This window comes from Cardiocondyla obscurior, linkage group LG01 (genome assembly GCF_019399895.1).
Source record: "Cardiocondyla obscurior isolate alpha-2009 linkage group LG01, Cobs3.1, whole genome shotgun sequence".
In the NCBI taxonomy this organism is placed as follows: domain Eukaryota; kingdom Metazoa; phylum Arthropoda; class Insecta; order Hymenoptera; family Formicidae; genus Cardiocondyla; species Cardiocondyla obscurior.
Genome location: NC_091864.1, coordinates 13,534,784 through 13,553,697, shown reverse-complemented (window position 1 = coordinate 13,553,697; position 18,914 = coordinate 13,534,784). Strand labels below are relative to the sequence as shown.

At 45.8% G+C, this 18,914-nt stretch overlaps 2 protein-coding genes across 6 annotated transcripts in view; one reads left to right on the top strand and one right to left on the bottom strand.

Moving 5' to 3' along the window:
* Window positions 1-56: 56 nt before the first annotated feature.
* Window positions 57-2,635, bottom strand: Mettl2 (methyltransferase-like protein). 2 transcript variants are annotated; one of them, XM_070659365.1, is made up of 6 exons: window positions 2,425-2,635; window positions 1,785-1,937; window positions 1,323-1,637; window positions 1,104-1,217; window positions 780-952; window positions 57-317 (listed from the first exon to the last, which is right to left on the bottom strand). In XM_070659365.1, exons 1-6 carry the CDS (start codon window positions 2,535-2,537, stop codon window positions 178-180), a joined length of 1,008 nt encoding a protein of 335 aa, XP_070515466.1. In that variant the 5' UTR covers window positions 2,538-2,635; the 3' UTR covers window positions 57-177. The 2 variants fall into 2 exon arrangements, with proteins under 2 accessions (XP_070515466.1, XP_070515473.1); XM_070659372.1 differs by lacking the exon at window positions 2,425-2,635 and adding an exon at window positions 2,164-2,398.
* A 9,913-nt stretch (window positions 2,636-12,548) lies between these two features.
* Window positions 12,549-18,914, top strand: part of Shep (alan shepard) — a 31,241-nt gene continuing 24,875 nt past the window's right edge. For 2 of the 4 annotated variants that reach the window (XM_070662330.1, XM_070662322.1), the window contains exons 1-2: window positions 12,549-13,016; window positions 14,607-15,077. In XM_070662330.1, coding sequence (XP_070518431.1) covers window positions 15,024-15,077 — 54 coding nt within the window. In that variant the 5' untranslated portion in view covers window positions 12,549-13,016; window positions 14,607-15,023. The remainder of the gene's footprint in view (window positions 13,017-14,606; window positions 15,078-18,914) is intronic. The other 2 variants (XM_070662340.1, XM_070662350.1) reach the window with 2 other exon arrangements.

The window sequence follows — 18,914 nt, the reverse complement described above, 5'->3', positions numbered from 1 at the left end:
CTGTTGTGTTATTATTACAACTTGTATAGAATCCATGTTCTGCATTTCACCTTCGATTGGCGGGAAAAGAAGTCTTTATTTCATTGCAACATTACATAATGTTAACAATAAACTTCATTTATTAGACTTAAGGATTTATGTTTAAAAAACTCTGAGCGATATTTGTATTAATAATTTCTAATACGGCTTTTGATATTTTGCCTGCACCCATACTCTATTCATTCTTAATTGTCTACTTCTGTTAATTTGCAGCCTTCTGTCCATGAAGTTTTGTTCTTCAGTGAAACCGTTACCGGTAAACAATGTTCTAATGTCCTCTGAAAAAATTGATATTTTAATACACTAAATATTACGAAGCGCGCATTTTGCGCTCGTCACTTTTGTTTTAATTTTCTCAAACAAAATTTTAATTTGTCGCGCAGCGTTGACGGTAAGTTTAAATTCTCGTTTAGTTTCATGGAAATCCCAAAACGCGACGCCACAATCATCGATGGTGGTGAATTCGAGGAAGTAATAAGAGTCAATTTACGTGGTCATATTATAGAAATCTATCGGTCACAGATTCGTAATGGTAATTAAAACATACAAAATAAAAAACAAACTAACATTTACTCTCGCGGCACAAAATGTACTAAACGAGAGAACAATCGGCGTTGCTGAAAAACCAATAGCATAAAGTTCGATTTGATCCCAATGATTTTTTTAAAATAGCAAATGAATATTAAAGAAATAATTCTACAGCCTTAAAATATATTAACATTTCAAAAAAGTTTGCATACCTCGTGAAAAAAAGTATACTCTGGTACCGTCTCCACGAACATAAAAATTTTCTCCAAGGCAGTTACCTTTTTTATATCTTAATTGTGTTAAATCGTATCTGCCATAATCACGAAATAGAACTATCCCACCTGGTTTCAAATATCTATATATTTGCTTCACAACATGTTGCATTCTATAATCAAGAAATATATTAATTTTTTGTCTTTTCTTCTCGCATAATTTTATAATTCGCTAACTCTTCGTAATTTATTTCTAAATGACTTAAAATTTTTTCTGTAATATAAAATTTGTTTAAATAAATATATTAATAACATAAAACTTACTTATCGGGATGAATAGCGGATAATACAAATATAAGAACAACGATATCTAAACTTTCAGGTTCGAAAGGAGTCGTCCATGTTTCCTGACTTACATCTAGGACAAATGCTTTACACCTAAAACGGACAATCAATTTATAAATTATTTGTAATTGCAAATTTATTATAATTTACTACACGCAATATTAAATAAATTTAAATAAATTTTTTAAATCCCTGTACCTATCTACATTATAAGCAGGATCTTGTTGCAACAAGTTGATAGCTTTTTCTGAAAAATCACAACAATATACAAACAAGTTTGGGTCTGTATTATACGTAAGTATAGGAATTACAGTGTTTCCTACACCACATCCTATTTCCAATATTCTACAATTGTCTTCACATGGTAATTTAAGAATTTTTATGTGCTTATCTCCATGGCTTTTATCTTGGTCTGGCAAAGCAGCTCTCATAGGTCTGAACACATCCTGTTTTATAGTATTGGGAGCTAATTCTGGGAATTCTGTCAGTAACCAATGTCTGTTTTTAAAAAACCTAAAGCAACATATGTGTATTAGATCAGAGCTTATTCTGATTTATGAAATAAATATATTTACAGACAGATAATGTTACCTAACATGTTAAACAGTTTAACAAAAAAAAAATATATATATAATAATAATTTTATTAAATTACACATACCCATTTTTATGTATTCCATAAAATTTATCCCAATATTTATTAGCATCAATCTCATATTTCGAAAGTTGCTCAGGTGACATAGTAACCACAGAATTCTCAATCACCTTTTGTTGGGCATTCTTTTTCTCTTCCTCAGTCCATGTAATATCATCCCTATTAAAACAGCAAATATTTAATAATTAAGCAAACTATTAGAGTAATGGATACATTGAATGCAAAGAAAATAAACATTAAATTTTTACTTTAAATACAAAATAGAACATGTAAGAAAAATTCAACAAAGAAAAAAAGTAAAAAATTATGCAACAAATAATATTTTATTATATTAAACCATAATATATTATTTATGCTGTATTAAACAACGTCAAAATAATATTACAAAAATCTAGCCAACTCCAAAGGTCAGTTTTTAGGTTAAGCTGTCATGCAAAAAAGGAACAGATAAAACCCATCAACAACTATATAAATAAGTATTTTCCAAACAGAATAGAACTGTGGGAATTTGTACGCGTTGGAAAACCAGTCGTAATATCCTCGAAATTAACGCATGTGTCTATTCGATTTCTGTTAACTTTTTACAAGTGCATTTATTTTGAGGTTAGGTCGGACCCACGTTCGAGTCCGGGTGTCACGCGCGTACCATGTATTGTGGTCGAAAACATTCTCGTAGTTGTACAAATACCGCGTGCCAAACTGCGGTCTCTCCGGCGATTCTGGATGGTCGAGATCAACGGTTGTCGTCATCTCGGCCATCTTCGAACACGCGCTGGCGAAACTACGCGGTCGCGCACAAGGTCCGGCGCAATTCCGAGGTCACCGAGTATGCCTGGAAGTACGAGAACGAATGTTTCCTAAAGGCTCGTCTACAATGGCAGTAAGAATAACCCTGTAAGGCTGTAAAATGCGGTTGCAAGAGCTTATTCTCGGTGTAGCATAGGCTATAACGAAATGAATTATTTTCATTTCTTACGCCTTGAAAAATAATTCATTTCGTTACAGCCTGTGCTACACCGAGAATAAACTCTTGCAACCGCATCTTACAGCCTTATTTTTACAGCTATTGTAGACGAGCCTTGAAAAAGGCATCTTCGGCATGCCCTTTGCACACCGAGAGATGAATCTCCGTCGGCTATGACCATGCAAAATGCTGAAAATCTTTAACCGTTTCTCTTTATCTCCCGCGAAAGAGCTCCTGCTTTCATACCATAGCCGAGAACGAAACGGTGAAATATAAAGTTCAAAGTAAACGTAAGATATTATCGACGTAATTTTTGTATCGATTTTATTAGATATATATATATTTATATATATAATATATATATATGTATAAACGTCCCATCGAGCCGAAATTAAACTTCTGTTTTTCACGAGCCGTGGATTTTCCGACCACTTTGTAAAGTTTAGGCCTCACTTTCGAGTTTTTTCTCGCACATTTTTGCTGCCGTTAATTCGCTACATTCAAGCGAAAGTAATTATCGTTATGAATTCAATTATACTTTAGAGATACTTAATTTTACCTTCCGGTTATTTCATTGCATTTTACTTTCAAAATATCGTGGCGGAATTTATATTATTAGAGACAGAAGTTTAAAATTAAATAAGCGTTCTTTTAAAGATTTTTAGCGGAAAAGAAAGAATCGTGAAAGTTTGTAACGTAAAACTGATTAAAAAGCAGAGCCACTTGCTCTACAATAAAGTAACGCCGACGAGATCAAGCGAATTAAGATAACAATGGCATTTTTCGTTTTCTGGAAAATTTCCGTGCTTTATCTCTAATTTTTTTTTCAGCTCGCTACCATGAAACTGATGAAATAATATGGATCCAATTGCTCTATTCGGCGTGCCCGCGAAAATACGCGACGCCGCGTGCGTTCGATCGCGCGCGCGGCCGCAGGATCAACGACCTAAGGAAAGTGATATAGGTTAGGTTGAGGGTATGCGCGCGAGGTATGCGGAAACGCGGGATGGGTGTGACGCGACGCACGAGGGTGGAGAGTCGCGGGGGTGGCGCGAGTTGCGTCACCGGATGCTTGGTGTCGCGCAGGAGCGAATCTCGCGGCCCGCTCTGCTTCGGATCCGCTTCTCTTGTTTTAACCGGCGTCTTTTTCACCACGCAGATGCATTTTCTCATAGATAAACATGATACGCGCGGGCTTCGAAGTCGCGAAGGGTCGCTTTCCGAGCAAACAACTGAGCGCGCCTGCTGGAACAACGCGAGGTGTCCAGAAACGGATGTTTCTCGTTACGTTTTGGTAATGTTTTTCGGGGGGCTAGCGACACGCGAGAATCTCGCGTTTACCTCGAAGAGGCTAATCCGATATCCCCATCTGGTCTGTCAGGTTTCTAAATACGATATCCCGCTCGAGCGAGACTATTTTTGGATAAATCGATTTCGAGGGTACCAATCGGATTAGTGAAGAAGCTGCCGCTGACAAGACGTAGACGAATTGTATTCGAATTAAATAGACCCCATCCCTCGGACGAATAGGGGAGGAAAAAAGAATCGCGTATTATACGGAAAGCTCTGATTTTACGCTTTCAATTGCGCTTGAAAACAAGTAACTATAAAAGGCTAATATTAGAAATTAATTTCGCATGTTTAGAGTAAAGTTTCTAATCTTGATCAAAGCTTTTCTCATCTTGTCCCGTCGATTTTCTCTAACATTTTTCCAACTCATTTACAATATAAAGTCCCGGCTTTTCTTTCATTCGCGTATACTTCTTTCCACCGCTCGTTTCGTCCAGCTCGCGTGCGAGAGCAAATCGCGATCGCTGACTCGTACGCGGGGACGCTTTTCCGTTAGCCCTTCGGCGCGGCGAGAGGCGAAAACAGGAGCGACGGGAGAGACGAGTAGACGAGAAGAGGAGAACGACGCGCTCGCGCGCGATTCCTGGCAACCGGTTACCAAGGGCCACGAGTCCTCGCGCCGCTCCTGTGCCTCGTCGTGGGTGGCTACCGTGACGTCCTAATCCTACCGCGAGTCCCTAGGGGCGAGATCGATACACACCGCGATCCGTTTCCCTTTCCCTTTCCCTCCTCCTTTCTCCTCCCTTTTGCCTGACTACCACCCTCCGCCGCGCCCTATCCCGTGTTTTCGCGCGCGACGGGTTAGCGCGCTCATCGATCTCGCTCGGCAAACTCTCATCGGAGACGAAAAAAGGGCGGAGAAATAAAAAAATATATAAAAAATAAAAAATTAAAAAAAAAAAAAAAAACGGGAAAGCCCTCGCTTCTCCGCCGCATACTAGACGATCTCGCACATTTCAGCTTGGAAAATCGCGAAATTTAAATATTGGATCTAGAAGGAAACTGCTGAATTTGGTCGAGATTATGCTTTGATTAACGACGAATTACGATTAAAGATCGAAGTTAAGCGATTCTTCTCTGAGAATTTTGATCGTTTGCTGTTGTACAACTTCCAACTGTAGTAAACTGTGCGCTTTGTGAAACTTGCTGCTGAGAGGCTGCACCACTTGACACATTCAATTCTTTTGAGATTGACTGAATACTTCTTGATGTTTACGTCTGAAATATTAAAAAATGCTTTCGTTATTTAAAAAAGTATGTAAAACCTACATTTATTGTACGCAGATTTAACGGCTCCCAAAACCTAATGTTACGGATCAATACCTGCGTGCACGTTTAGTTGATATTTGACCTAGGACAAGTTCAACGTGGATGCAACCGTCGGGCCACTTCCTTACAAATCTTCTTTCAGACGCTGCAGTCTCGGATACTTTTTCGAAAGACCAGGGCTACCTCCTCAAGCGATTTTCGCTGCAATCTGCAGGAGTTTTACTCGCGACGCTTTTTAGATTCTTGGCCAATCGTCATCCTGCACTCCTTTGTCCCTGCGACCCGCAGGGCTTCGCAACCGAAGGAGGAACGGGGAGGAAGGGCAAGGTTTGACCTTTCCGAGGGGATGGCGGGACGGGTAGGACAAGGGTTGGTTCGACGCCTGTCTTTTGGGGCATCGGCCCTTGCCTCGTCGAGGCAGGGCGAGGAGGGACGGACGAGGAGGACCTACGCGTTATTGAGCGGCCATTTCCCACAAAGCGCAGACGAGGGCAACCACCCCGACGAAGTGCGCGGATCCTCTTTCTCTCTTCCTCTCTTTGTCCCTCCGTCCTCTCTCCGGCCCCGACTTCTCTACCCTCCGCCCTCCGCCCTCGTCCTTTCGTCCCTTTGCGCTCGGCTCTCTCCCTTCGGTCTGCTGCGAGCGGGAGAACCTTTCCGAGACACGGATAATGCACCACCTGCATTGAGAGACGCATCTTCGAAAATTTCAAACGTATTTTACTCCTGCCATTGTTCTCACCTTGGCTCTGTACCTTCCACAGATTCGAGGCTGAAAAAAAAAAAGGCAAGCACGTTAGTTTGTTGCGAATAGATTGTTAGATAGATAAACTCGAATTTTGCTTAATAAATAAAAATAAAAACGGGAATAGCGTTAACAGCCGCTTTTCAACACGATTTTTTTTAAATATATTCTAAAATAATTTAGATTTATACGTGTGATTTTATTTTATTGTAAAACTAATATGTATTACCTGAACGTTACGTGTATCATATTCTAGCGCAATATTCGTTGTCGTTTATCGATTGAATTCTAGAATTATACCCGATATTTCTCGCGCTCAGAATAACCAAATTATATTTCGGAACCTCGAGGCAGGTTTTTACGCGAAATATTTCCGCGCGGCTCTATCGCGGATATTTATATCAGAAAGTGTCGAATAATTTTCGAAGAAGAAAGAATTGCGGCTCTTGTTACGTCGGAGCTGATTCGCGCCGTGCGAATCCACGAGCGAATTCGGAGGGCATGAGCCCCCTTCTGCGGCCCACCACCCCGCGCACACCGGCGGAATATATAATCTCGAGGTCATTGCCCGAACGATCTTTGGGGGGTACCACCGTGGTGCCTGCAACTGAGGGTGAGAGACGCCTCGGAATACCGGACGCGGATATCGACCACCACTTTCCCCAAAAGACAAAAACGCGAGTCCGTAATGGCGCGCATCGGCTTGACCGTCCCGACGATAACGTATCAACAAATGCGAAAATAAAGAGCGGATAACAGTCGACCGTGGTCGGATCGTTTCAGAGCGCGATATATATTAAGCGGTTCGGCCTTTGCGAAGTACATAAAACAGTACGAATCATAGCGACGTGACATTTTTCAAATACTCTCTTGTACTAACGCGAAATATATTCGCCCTGGAATGCATGCTAGTACAAAAAGATAAATAAAAAAAGAAATTGTACGACATTGCGTCACAAATTTCTTGGATTCAAGCACTGGAAGAAGTATTCGTATTGTAAATTCCGCGTCTGGAAAAAGGACGCAGAATATGTCGAAAAATAGAGATTTATTAATATAAAAGAATTTAATATTCAGTCGACTCCGACCTGATCGAGATGCAATTGCGTCGGGGTGTTTTTGTATGGAAGCGACGTCACATTTTCCTCTCGTTGTACCGATTCTCAAGCCACCATCAAATAAACGACGTAAATAGAGCGGAAAATAATGCGGATAATTAAGATGATTGAATCGGCCGATACCTTCCCGCACCACTCTGTGCAGTGTCAAACTCTACCGTCGTGTGGTGAACCGACGCGGTCGCTTTAATGGTATGCAAATTACCAGGTAAATTTCACGCGCAAGCTTTGTCGAATGAAAGGGATGACGGCGGGGAGGCGGACAAAATTGAAAGGGTTGGCCGCGAATAATTGTTAAAAAACAAATGCGGAACGCGGCCACGCGACATGTATCTCTCTCCGCCGATTAATTACGCTAATGGAGGCATTTTCGCGACATTTCGAACACGCTGCAACAGTCGCCGATCAATATAACACGTGCGAAGATTGCGCTGAAGATGCATTCCGGATTTCTCACGATATTTCCATCAGTTTTACGTATTTACAATTAATTAGTTAACAGCTTTAAAAAAGGCTTGCTCGACAGACAAAAAAAAAAAAAAAACCAAAAAAATGCAATTTTTAAGTGGCGGAGACAACCCACTCTTGACATTATTATTGTATCGTGGTTCCGGTCTGTGATCCGACCATGCGGGTTGTGTCAAGGGTTTTTTTCGATAGGTATAATAGCACCGAACTTGTACCCTTAGAGTCGGTAAATTTCACAGTCCTCGGTGTCACCCGGGGCTGCGCTTTTTTTTTCTCTTGCTCACGTAAGTAAAAAAGGAAGCGACATAGGCAGGTTGATACGTTTTCAAGATGTTCCTCCGGGAGGGAGGGGGAAATGATGACATTCGCGAGGCATACTTACAAGACACTCGAACACGCGATATACAGAATGCAGATACGCAGAGATACCAGGTCGCCCGGTATCTATTTATAACGGCGACGGATCACAGGGCGATTGACCGCGTGGCCTTGACTTCCGGTTGACCCGGCTGTTCCCTCCCTTCTTGAGAGAATTTCGGTGTGACTCGCAAAATTTTCCGGAGAACACCCACCGAACCCGTCCTTTAATTAGGACTCGATGATAATCCGAAACTGTACTTTAGCGATACTCACGCGAAACGGTTTGAAAGTCAGCTAAATTAACTTCTCGCAAATAGAGACAAGTGCATTAAATTATTATTTTTTTTTTTTTTTTTTTTTTTTTACAAAAGAAGAAAATTAAATAAATAAGCAAATGGACTTTATCATCTGTGATCTCAACGTGAAAAGGACTTCTGTGTCAGAATTTAAATCGCCGAATAAATAGATTAATTTACAAATTAATTAGGTAATAGAGAAATATAATAAGTGATATCGAGAAATTGATTCAACAGAAATAAACGAAAATCTCAGAGTTTATTCGCGGCTGCGCGGAGTGCACTTTCTCATATCTGAAAATCGAACCCGCTGGAAACGATATCGGGACTTCGACTCCCCCGTTCTTGGGGATTCTCGGTAATAAGGGTGGACGCTCAACCTGGTCCGGCGATTTTCGTTATTCACATCAAACGATCCGCCGCGAATGACTCTGTTTAGCTTCGCCGCATCACGCGTCGCTTCCTTTTTCTCCATCCCGCGTCTTTCGTCCTACCTTTTTTTTTTTCACCGTTTTCTTTTTTCCAATCGCTCGGAAACCTGTTCGCACGAGTGGCAGCAACGGAATGTCCCAAGTGCTGCTCGCTCTCATCTCAGGCCGATCTTGAGTCGCTGCGGTCGTTCTATACGCAAAGGTTTCACTCAGTTTCGCGCGTTTATCAAACTGGATTATCAGCCTTTGGCCTCTTTTTCCAAATCCTGCAATACGTTATAAAAAATTGATATTAATACGTGACAAATAACTCCATATGTCAGTTAACTACTGATAGTATCGATATTTACAGTTCAATATAAAACGTTGATTTACGCTAACATTAAAAGGCTCCAATTATCCGGGTAAGTTGAGAAACGCTAATATGCTTGTCCGAACTACGCGGTAATCCGCTTAAAGTTAACTTAACGTGAATCTGCTAGGCGCAGAGCAGGCGATTTCTGGTTTTGCGACTAAACTTAAAAATATAACTAACATTATCGCGAGAGCGTATTAATTAAAATACGTAAGAAAGAGCGAAGCAAGTTGCATTCGTAAAAGATCGCGGAGGAGGAATAGAGGCTAACAACCTTGACCTTGTGCGTGATGCGTGGGACTGTGTGCGTTCATGATCACGAGGAAGAGACGGAGAGGGTGGAAGAAAGAGGCAAGGGGGAATATAAAGACAGGGATGCGAAAAAAAGACATCGGTCAAAGCTGACAGCCGGCTTTCGTTAGTGTTTCCCGGCGAAGGCGGCGGCGGTTAACGAATCCAGCGAGATTTTAAATGGACGGGACACTCTCCGATGACTAAGGCGACAACGACGCCAGGCGTCCTCGATGACGGACTCTCGTGAGTGGCGAACGACCGCGTGGTGACACACCACGCATGGCGAACAGCGAGTCTTTCTTCATCAGGTGTTTTGGAATAAAAAATTTTTTTTATATTCTCGAGCCCCCGGCGTGTAGTTAGATTTTTACTTAAACCGATCGATAAAATTTTCTATGAACTTTTAGATTTGCGATTACGGTTCTGATGAGCATGCGACATGCTCTTTTTTTCGAACGACGTCAAGACACACATTGCGAGAATTGATTATTGAATCATGTAAAATAAACTTCAAGGCTGTCCCGAGATTGAGCCGGCAGAATCGCTATCACAGCTGTGAATACCACGAGTATCCGATTGATTTCTAGAGATCCATTTGAAAACTAGTCTCGGTCGAGTTCCTCTGATATGCAACTGTAAATACAAGCTTCGGCACGATGGAATGTCCGAAATGCAGTCGCTTTTTAAGGACATGAACAAAATTTATTAATTTAATGCATTTCACGTAAGCCTAGTCTCTGTCATATAAAAAGAGGTACCTATGAATAAAAGATTATTCGTCTTTTCGATTTTTCGTCGAGATCTAAATAGCCGGGATAAAAGTGCGAGTCCTATCTCTCCGCGACAATTGCGCATCGATTATTTCACTCGCGTGGCACCCGGCTCGTCAATGAGACGCGCACGAGGCGAGTCGACGACCGGCAAAGAGCGCGGGGCGTCGCGGCGGCGGATGCTGTCCGCACCGAGTCGCGTTGCGTCGCATCGCGTCGCGAGGAAAAGAAGAGAAAATCGCGCGGCAGGACGGGCGGGAGGGAAAATCCAGCCCGCCGACTCCTGACCTCCAGGAGGAGTAGGAGACGTGAGCGAGGTCGTTCTGCGATCGATCGATAAACGCGCTCACGCTCCGCGACCAAGGTGCGAAGGAACTTCGCATACGAAGAGGAGGCGAGAGAAAGAGAGAGAAAGGAATCAGCAGGGAGAGGAAGCGAGAACTGCAGGGCCGAGGGGGAGGAAGGAGAAACGGAGGCGCATATGGAGAGAAGGGAGATTGAGAAGGAAACCGCCCTTGTCATCTGATAAATGCGATTTCTCCTCTCGCACGCGACGTGTCGCTAACATGTACAAATGTCCGGCAAACTGGGTTTGGAATATTATTCATCATCCTCAATTACCTCTCTTTTGGAGCTATAGTAATAAACGCGCGTCAAAATGGCCATTTCGACTTTGACATATTCGCGCTTTTAATTAACGCTCGCATTTCGAAGATGAAATGAGCGATAGCTGAATTATTACTCGTACGCGCGTGCATTTTCGAATGCGCATAGCGTATTAAAACGCGCAAAATATTAAGCATTTAATTATTTCAATGAGAACGGAATGATTATTAGTCGTGTTACGGCTTTCATTTTTCAGTTCTAATTATTTTACCTGAGTTTCTGTTATTTTGGCACACGACAAAAAGCACCGAATTCTCTTTCCCCGCATTCTTCTCCCTGAAACTGAATTTTTTTTCCTCATTAGTGGAAAAATAATCGTATTAGAGGTCTTTTAATACTCACGTTACAGAGTTCTCGCAATTGAAAGAACAGAAACAACGGCGATGCGAGTTTCTATTGGCTCGGTACAAAATCTCGCTCCGAAGCACCCCTGCGGAGACTGCGAGAGGACCGGAACAATCGATCCTTCGGTCTGCGGAAAGAGAGCGCGAGGGCCGGCTTCTTCCTCTCGCTCTCTTCGTTCCTCGCTCCGTGTCTCTTCGCGCTTCGTCTCGCTCTCTCCCGACGACTCTCGTCCATTTCAGGTAGCCGGCTGCAAATTCCGGAAACTCTCTAGTGAAACGGACTTTACACGACGAGTAAACGTGTACGAATGTCCGTGGCACGAAAATCAGGTAAACTTGGCTAGAAAGATTAAAATCATGAGTCAAACAAATCGTCCTTTGTCGAGGAAAGTTTACAAAAAAAATTCCTATTTCTCGGGGACTGTTTCCGCATTTGTCATCATATTAATGGACGTTATCGATACCCATCCATTTCGAAATAGGTTTTTTTTCATTTTTTTAATTTTATTTTTTTTTTTACATACGAGCGAGCAGACTAAACACGCGGTTCGATCTTTGCTCGGCTACAGTGAATGGACGAGCGGGGGTGAGCGTACGCGCCACCACCCAACCCTCTTCGACGTTCCTCTCTCTTTCTCGCTCCTCCGTTCCCCTTCTACCTGGCTTTCTTTACGTTTTCACTTCGCAGCTTTATTTCCTGACTTCTAATTATCAACTACGTGCTACCGTCCACTCAAGACTTTCAACGCGCGGCACTTGACGTACCCGATCACCCGTATCGTTAAAGCTACTTTTCATCTCTACTTTTCTCCTGGATTTTTCAGTTAATTTTTTCCCAACAGACAAACGACGGGGCATCGGGGCCTCTCGTTGCGAGCCGAAAGCGATCCGTTTTGGGATAAAATTTGATAGAACTTACCCACAGAGGAACGTAATGAATGTTCTCTTACTCCCCTGCCCTTCTCGCACCAGCTCCTTCCTCATCCCGCACGGTCGCCGCATCTTTCCCCCTCCAGCTGCCCGCCGTCGTCGCGGCGCTCGACGCGTTTTGCACGACTGCCAACCGTGGAAATGTGGAGGTTTGCGCGCCCCTTTCTTCGCGCGTCTCGTCCAACGTGCGCCGGGTTTAGCTGTTCTCGTCGCGCTGACGACGCTGTCGCTAGGTCCGTCTCGCTCGCGCCCCCGCAACCGCGCCGAGCGACGTGAAATTGCGCGCGTGTGTTGAGTGGCGGTCGTGCAGACGGGCGCGGCCGCCGGAGCCCCTCGGCGTTCAGTGGCGGGCGACGGTGACGCCGCCCGTCGGCGGCCACGGTCAGTTTCGGGCAAGATGGGCGCACCTCGCCGGGCAGTAGCTTAGTCTCTACCTACAAGACAACACACACACTAAATGTTTCCTATAGTTAACAATTAACCAATTGTACATTTAATCTTATTTAAGGGAAACACACACAGAGAGGAAGAAGGGGACAAGAAAAAAGACGCTCACACGCTCTGTACACTTACACGCTCTCACACGCAAGCTCTATTTTTGTAATAACGCGCCGTAAAATTAAAAAAAAGGAGGAAGAAAAAAAAGCCCGTAAGTGTGTGTGTATCGTGCGTGCATGCGTGCGTGTGCTCACCCCGCGAGGCCAGCGCGGTGTAATTCGTACGACCGTTGGAGATAGTGGAAAACGAGGGGCGCCCGTTCCGTCGTGGGAAGAGGCGAGAAGTGATTACGTGGGCCCTGTGGAGAAACCGCGCGGGAAAAACGAGGTGAACGACGGAGCCGAGATCATCAGAGGAGGCTCTACAAGGAAGCGACGGAGGTGATTGTCGGAAAAGAAGGACCGGCCGTTGTGTATGTGCGCGCGTGTGTATGCATGTTCGGTACGGCCGGTTCAGTCGAGTGAGGGATAAGATCGTTGCTAACGGCGGCGGCTAGCGACAACGACGTCGGCGTCGAGAGCGAGCGAGCGATACGCGAGAGAGACGGCCCGCCGAAGCTCTGCGACAGAGAAAGATATCGTCGTGCCACCGATTCCGAGACAGCTTGGTTGCCGACGCCGCCTTCGGTGCTCGGCGACAGTGGCGGCCGGGCGGCAGCGACGTCGGCAACGGCAACGCGCCCGAAGCTAGCAAACGGACGGCGTGGTCGCGGCTTCGTTTCTGCACTCTTGGGTGCAGGTTCCGTGGTTGTTTTGCGGCACGACGGCGTGCGTTTTTTTTCTATCTCTTTCCGTTCTCCGTTTCTTCTCTCCGGGGAAAACCCCCCTCAAGTACGTGCAATGCGTGCATGCGTGGCGCGCGTGCATTCGTACGCTGGCTCACTTGCTTGCTCGCTCGTTCATTTGTCCGTCCGTCCGTCCGTCCGTCCCGTCCGTTTGACGCCCGTTCATCGCTCGCTCGATACGCGTGTTTAAAGATAACGAGAAGGAAATCGGCGGTGTTGTCGAGCCACGGGGAAAAAAGGTACCGCGAGAGTGTAGCACGACGATCGATCGTCAGGCCGACCGTGCACCGGCTGCCGGTGTGCTCCGTGCGGCAATTTAATAGCGATAAAAAAAAAAAAAAAAGTGAAGCAGCAAAGGTGAAAAGTTCGCTCCGTACGATCACGACACACCCTCTTGACATCCGTCGCTCGCATCGCCATCGGATCGGCAGCGGCCTCTCTCGCTCGCTCTTTCTCTTTCTCTCTTTCGTATATCCCCGTATCTCTCTTTCTCTCTTCCTTTTCTCTCCCGTCCCGCTTCTTCCTCCGCGCACTCACAGAATTGCCAACGTATGCTCTATCTCCCTCCACCCCTCCCTCTTCCCGCATTCTTCCTCGTTTCTAACCGTGCACACGTTCGTTCTTTCTCGCGGAGGTTGCCCTCTCTTCCTCTCTCTTTTATTTTACTCCTCGCGTCACCCGTCTCCCCCAGGTCGACGGCGCAAAGTGATTTATCATCACGTCGGATTTCGCGACGAGGACGGCTGACCCGTTAAAATTACAAGTACGCGGCGCGGTGCGATCGGTCCCTCCACCCCCCCCCTTCCGTCCCCTCCTACGCCGCCATTGGGCTATCCCTCGTTGCTGCACGCCGCGAGGCGGCAGCGTCTCGCCCGGTATTCTTACATTACGTCGCCGGCCTCACGCACGTACCCTTTCCTCCGTCTCTCTCTTTCTGCCCTCCGTTTTACTCCGGTTTCTACCGGGAGAGAGTGCGCGAGAATTCACATCCAGTGATCCGTCCGCCGTCCGTCGTTCGTGCGTGCGTGCATACCGCGTTGCGTTGCGTTGCGTCGCGTCGCGTCGCGCCGCGTCGCGCCGTGTCGCGCCGTGTCGTGTCGTCTCGTCTCGTTTCGTCTCGTCTCGTCTCGTCTCGTGTCGTGTCGTGCGAGCGCGCTACAGTGTGGTTCTTTCTCTGTCTGCTCAGTTGTCCCATCAGTGTCGCCGGTGAGCGAGGAAACTCGTCGCGCGGTGTTGCAGTGCAGCAAGTGACGACGTCGTCGGCCGCGGCAGCGGACGAGGACGTACGAAGGAACGGCCGAGGAAGCGCCAGCGGCAGAGGAGGAAGAGGCGGAGGAAGCGGCGGCGGCTGTGCGGGAGGTGAAAAGGAAGAAGGCGGCGCAGGAGGAGGGGGAGGTGAAGGAACCAGAGTGGCGGCGCGAAAGCGACCGGCGGCGACGGCTGACGACGGTGGTTTTTAGGCTGCGCAGCGTCGCGCCGGCGTTATTTTGTTATTGTTATTGTCGTCGTCACCAGCGGCTAGTTGTGCACCCCATTCCTCCCACACAGCGACGTGACGGATTCCACCGCTTACTACGGCAACGGCTACATCGGATTCGCGACCATGTCTGTGAGAATGGAAAACGTGGCCGCGCGGAAGATCAACTATAAGATGATGGTGAGTACCCATGATTCCGGTGCCTGTCGCATCTTTTTTTCTTCTCTGTCTCTATCTCTTTCTTTCTCACGCCTTCCCGATTCGACTCTCAGCCGATCGACAGCGACGGCGGGTGCGCAGTGCGCGTGCAACTTGCCGCTTGCTTCGCGCAGCTCCGTCGTGCGCGCGCGAGCGCGTGCTAACGTGGCGTGGCGACGACGAGCCTCTCGATGCCGCGTTCACGCTTTGTATCCCTCGCCTCGTTCAGCCGTCCCTCCCTCGTCGTTCTCGCGTCGCGGCAATCGCCTAATTTCTCCCGCGATCGTATTCTCCGCGTCGCTTTTCCGCGAATACCGCCGCTGGGGTATCGAGATGCTGTTCGCGTCTCGTGAAACAGGTTAATTCGGGATCGCTGCTTCGCGTAAAACTCTCCGCAGATTCTCTCGTCGCCTCCGCTCCTTCCCCTTCCCCGAGGGACGCGATATGCGATTCATTGTCCAGTCACCCCGGTAGTGCGCTTCCGTTTCTTGTCTGCAGATAAGACTGGTTTCCATTAGAAATTTCTTGTACGCGACGGTGACGAAATTAAACCCGGCTTCGATAGATAATCGCCCTACGGAACGGCCAGTCGTGCCGTCAACCCTCTTCGGGCATATATCGCCAGAGCACGATATATCGTAGAAACGCATAACCTAACCTAACTTAATCTCTCGTGGGGGGGAGTTCTTTTTTTTTTTCCTCGCTCTGTCTTTCTCTTGCTAACCGTGGTACGGCAGTCCCGAAATCGCGTTTCCGCGCGGTGGCGTCGGTGAGCGTCCGCGCGCATGCATGGTCGCGGAAAAGCTATGGTGAGCTTTAATCATGGGGGAATGGCTTGCGGAACCGCCGGTGTAGTTTGACAGTTTGCCGCGGGGCGTCTGGCTGCTGCCCCACCCAGTCATCTCTCTCTATCTCTCTTTTCTCCTCCGCCCCGGCCATTCGTCCGTCCGTTCGTCCGTCCGTCCGTTCCTCTTTCGACCGTCTCGCCGTTCCTGCCACAAGCCTCCCCCCGTTGCCCTATACCGTCCGCGTTTTCTCTTTTTCTCACTCTCGGCCGCGCTTCTTTTTTCTCTCTTACTCTTTTTCTTTCGCCAACTCCGGACCGCGTCCGACCCTTTCGGCTGCATATTTCCTTCTTTCCTCGTAATCCCAACGTGTCAGCGCGGCCCTACGAACCCAACTCCGCGAGCCATGCAGATATCGCTTGGGATATCGGACGTCCGCAGGGTTTTTATCTACACCTAGGCCCGGCGTTTGACTCCGGATCCCGTTTCGGTATAAATGAGATTTGACGCTTGTTCATATATTGTTCCACGGTGGACCGATAACGCGCCGGATAGTCCGCTTCTATCGAGAAAGCAGAACGAATCTTCTGTTTTCTTAAAACGCGCTTCTTTTAGACAAATGATATTTTCCGATTGCCCCGACGTGGCGTGTATTGTATGCACTTGTGTGCGCACGAGGCTTATCTCCCAACACATGCATAGCGAAGCACGTCATTATTATCGACTATCTGTTACCGATACAAATTCTGGAATGTCAAATGTATACCCGGGTTGGAGTGTCGGCCGTTAAATCGAATTATTAAACGGCCAGGGGGATAGTAATAATGCACACCGCGCGTACCTACTTGCGTGTAATTCCGGCTCGGAATAAAAATTTAAGTTGCACGTTTGCCTGAAATTATTTTTATCAGTCGAGGAAAAAAATACAATTCGTAGAAAAATATCTAAGTTTCTAGCACGCGTTTCTAGCACGTGCAACGATTTAAAGGACGGTACGAGGGTTTCGTCGAGTATATCCTCGCGTTTTTCTATAACGAGAGAGAAATCAGCGAGATGTAACGATCGGGTGAGGTACACGGCGTTATGGTATCTCACGAATGCAACGTGCAGCGCTCGATAATTTGGAGATGAGCGTTAAAAACGAATTCTCAGTGCGAACGGGGCGCCGGAGCGGGCAGGGGTTTCGAAAAAGATGTCTGGTAAGGTATGCGTCTCGCTAGACGAGAACAGGAATTCGGCGACGAACGGCGACGTGTAGCAAGTTGCAGCAGCGTTCTCTCGGTTGTACAGGCCGCTAATTTTAGTCCGGAACCTGAGAAGGCAGCCGCTAGAAATTCAATGGGCAGTTTGCTCCGTCTTCCTTAGGAAGGCCTGAGTTAATCCTTGAAAAGCTCGGTTTCCGGAAATCAAGAAAGTCATCGAAAGTCGTAAAAAAAAAATTTCTCCTTTCTAAAAAAGAATTTTTAGAAATGTATGGGACATTTTCGAGTATTTTAAGTTTCTATGATGAAAAAAAAAACGCTCAATTTTTTATTTTTATTTTTTGAATTATTAATTGAAAATAAATATGTACTTTTACGAAAGGACTCACGCGAGATGGTTTATTGCTGTTTAATACAAGTGTCGTCGTTGGCGAGGTTATCGTGCGCGATGAACGGGTTCAAGCTGCTGATCGTCGCCGGGAAGTCATTGTACAAAACAGCTGTTCATCTCTCGTGACGGGCTTTGTCTCGATTTAGATATCTTTTATGCCCGTGGTTTCTGCCATGGTGCAATAATTGGCCGATTCTTCTATCGAGTGACCAAACGTTACCCGTCGCGCTTTTGAATGTCTCGTGTGTCAGCATTTTTTAATTTGCAGTTGTACAAGTGTCCTACTGACTGTAGAAACCAACCGAAATCCCACGCGCGAGTAATAAAAACGTCCATAATTAATTAAATGCATGTTATAATATTGTATAAATAGCGTATGTGCGAAAAGGGTCGGGACTTGCATGATGCAACGACTAATAATATAAGGCAATATAAATAAGAGTTTAACGTACGATATAAAAATAATCCTCGAACGATCGAGCAGTATATACATTCAGGGAGTAACCGTGGCGCGTGACGATTACCGGATAATTTTTTTTTTTTCCTTTTTCCGTGAGTAAGGCACGTCTCGGTCGAATTTAATTAAATAACTTTGCACCTCACTCGCGCGTAATTGGTTTCGGATCGTGCATTAATTGCCGCGAAATAATGCGCGGTGCTTAATGAGTACTGTGTCGGGGATGCACCTTGCCCTTTGTCGCACATGCAGGCACGTGTGAGCGTGCAAATTAGAGGTACAAGATATGTCATTTTAATCCGAGAGCGGTCGAGTCGGGCATGACGTCAATAAATATCGCGGAAATAAATGCAGAGGTCCATTTTGTCGCGCGCGTCTCGGCTTCAAAATGGACTAGATAACAGCGGCCGAACAAAGAAAAATCGGAGTTTGAAGTTGCGATCATCAGATTATATTAATGAGAAAAAAAAAAAAGAAAAAAAAAGAGAGAGAAAGAACAAAACATTATCGCGCGAATGCACTTTGTTTCTTCGGACAACGCGGCAATCAATTGCCATCGAAATCATACTAACAATAAGATTTAAAAAACTGCCGGATAAGATTGACCGTGTATTACATACCAGGCACAAAACCTTCCGTCTTCTTTTTATCGGGTTTTTTTTCCTTATTTTTTTTCTTTTTCTTTTTTTCTTTTTCTTTTTTTTTTCTCTTTCAGAGACTGATAACCGTGCCATTTTGTTTGTATCCTTATCGAAGGTGCTGATAATGTAATCACGCTTTGACTAAATAAACGCGCGAGATAAAGGAGAAAGCGAACGTGCGCGGATTTCCTTCGAGTTTGAAAGTCGCCTAACGACGTGTTAATGTCTTTTCGAGCCGTGTTATCTCCCCAATTTTCCGATATTCTTATAGCACGGACTGTTACACGTTCGTCGTTGCTATGCAGTTTTTATCGCATGCCGATGCATAATGGTGATAAATGAC

Excerpts from the sequence above, each read along its gene's own strand:
- Mettl2 (XM_070659365.1), bottom strand. The coding sequence starts at position 2,537 with ATGGCCGAGATGACGACAACCGTTGATCTCGACCATCCAGAATCGCCG. Across the intron at positions 1,938-2,424 it reads GTTTTCGACCACAATACATG|GGATGATATTACATGGACTG; the intron begins GTACGCGCGTGA and ends CTGTTTTAATAG. Across the intron at positions 953-1,103 it reads TCCGCTATTCATCCCGATAA|AATGCAACATGTTGTGAAGC; the intron begins GTAAGTTTTATG and ends TCTTGATTATAG.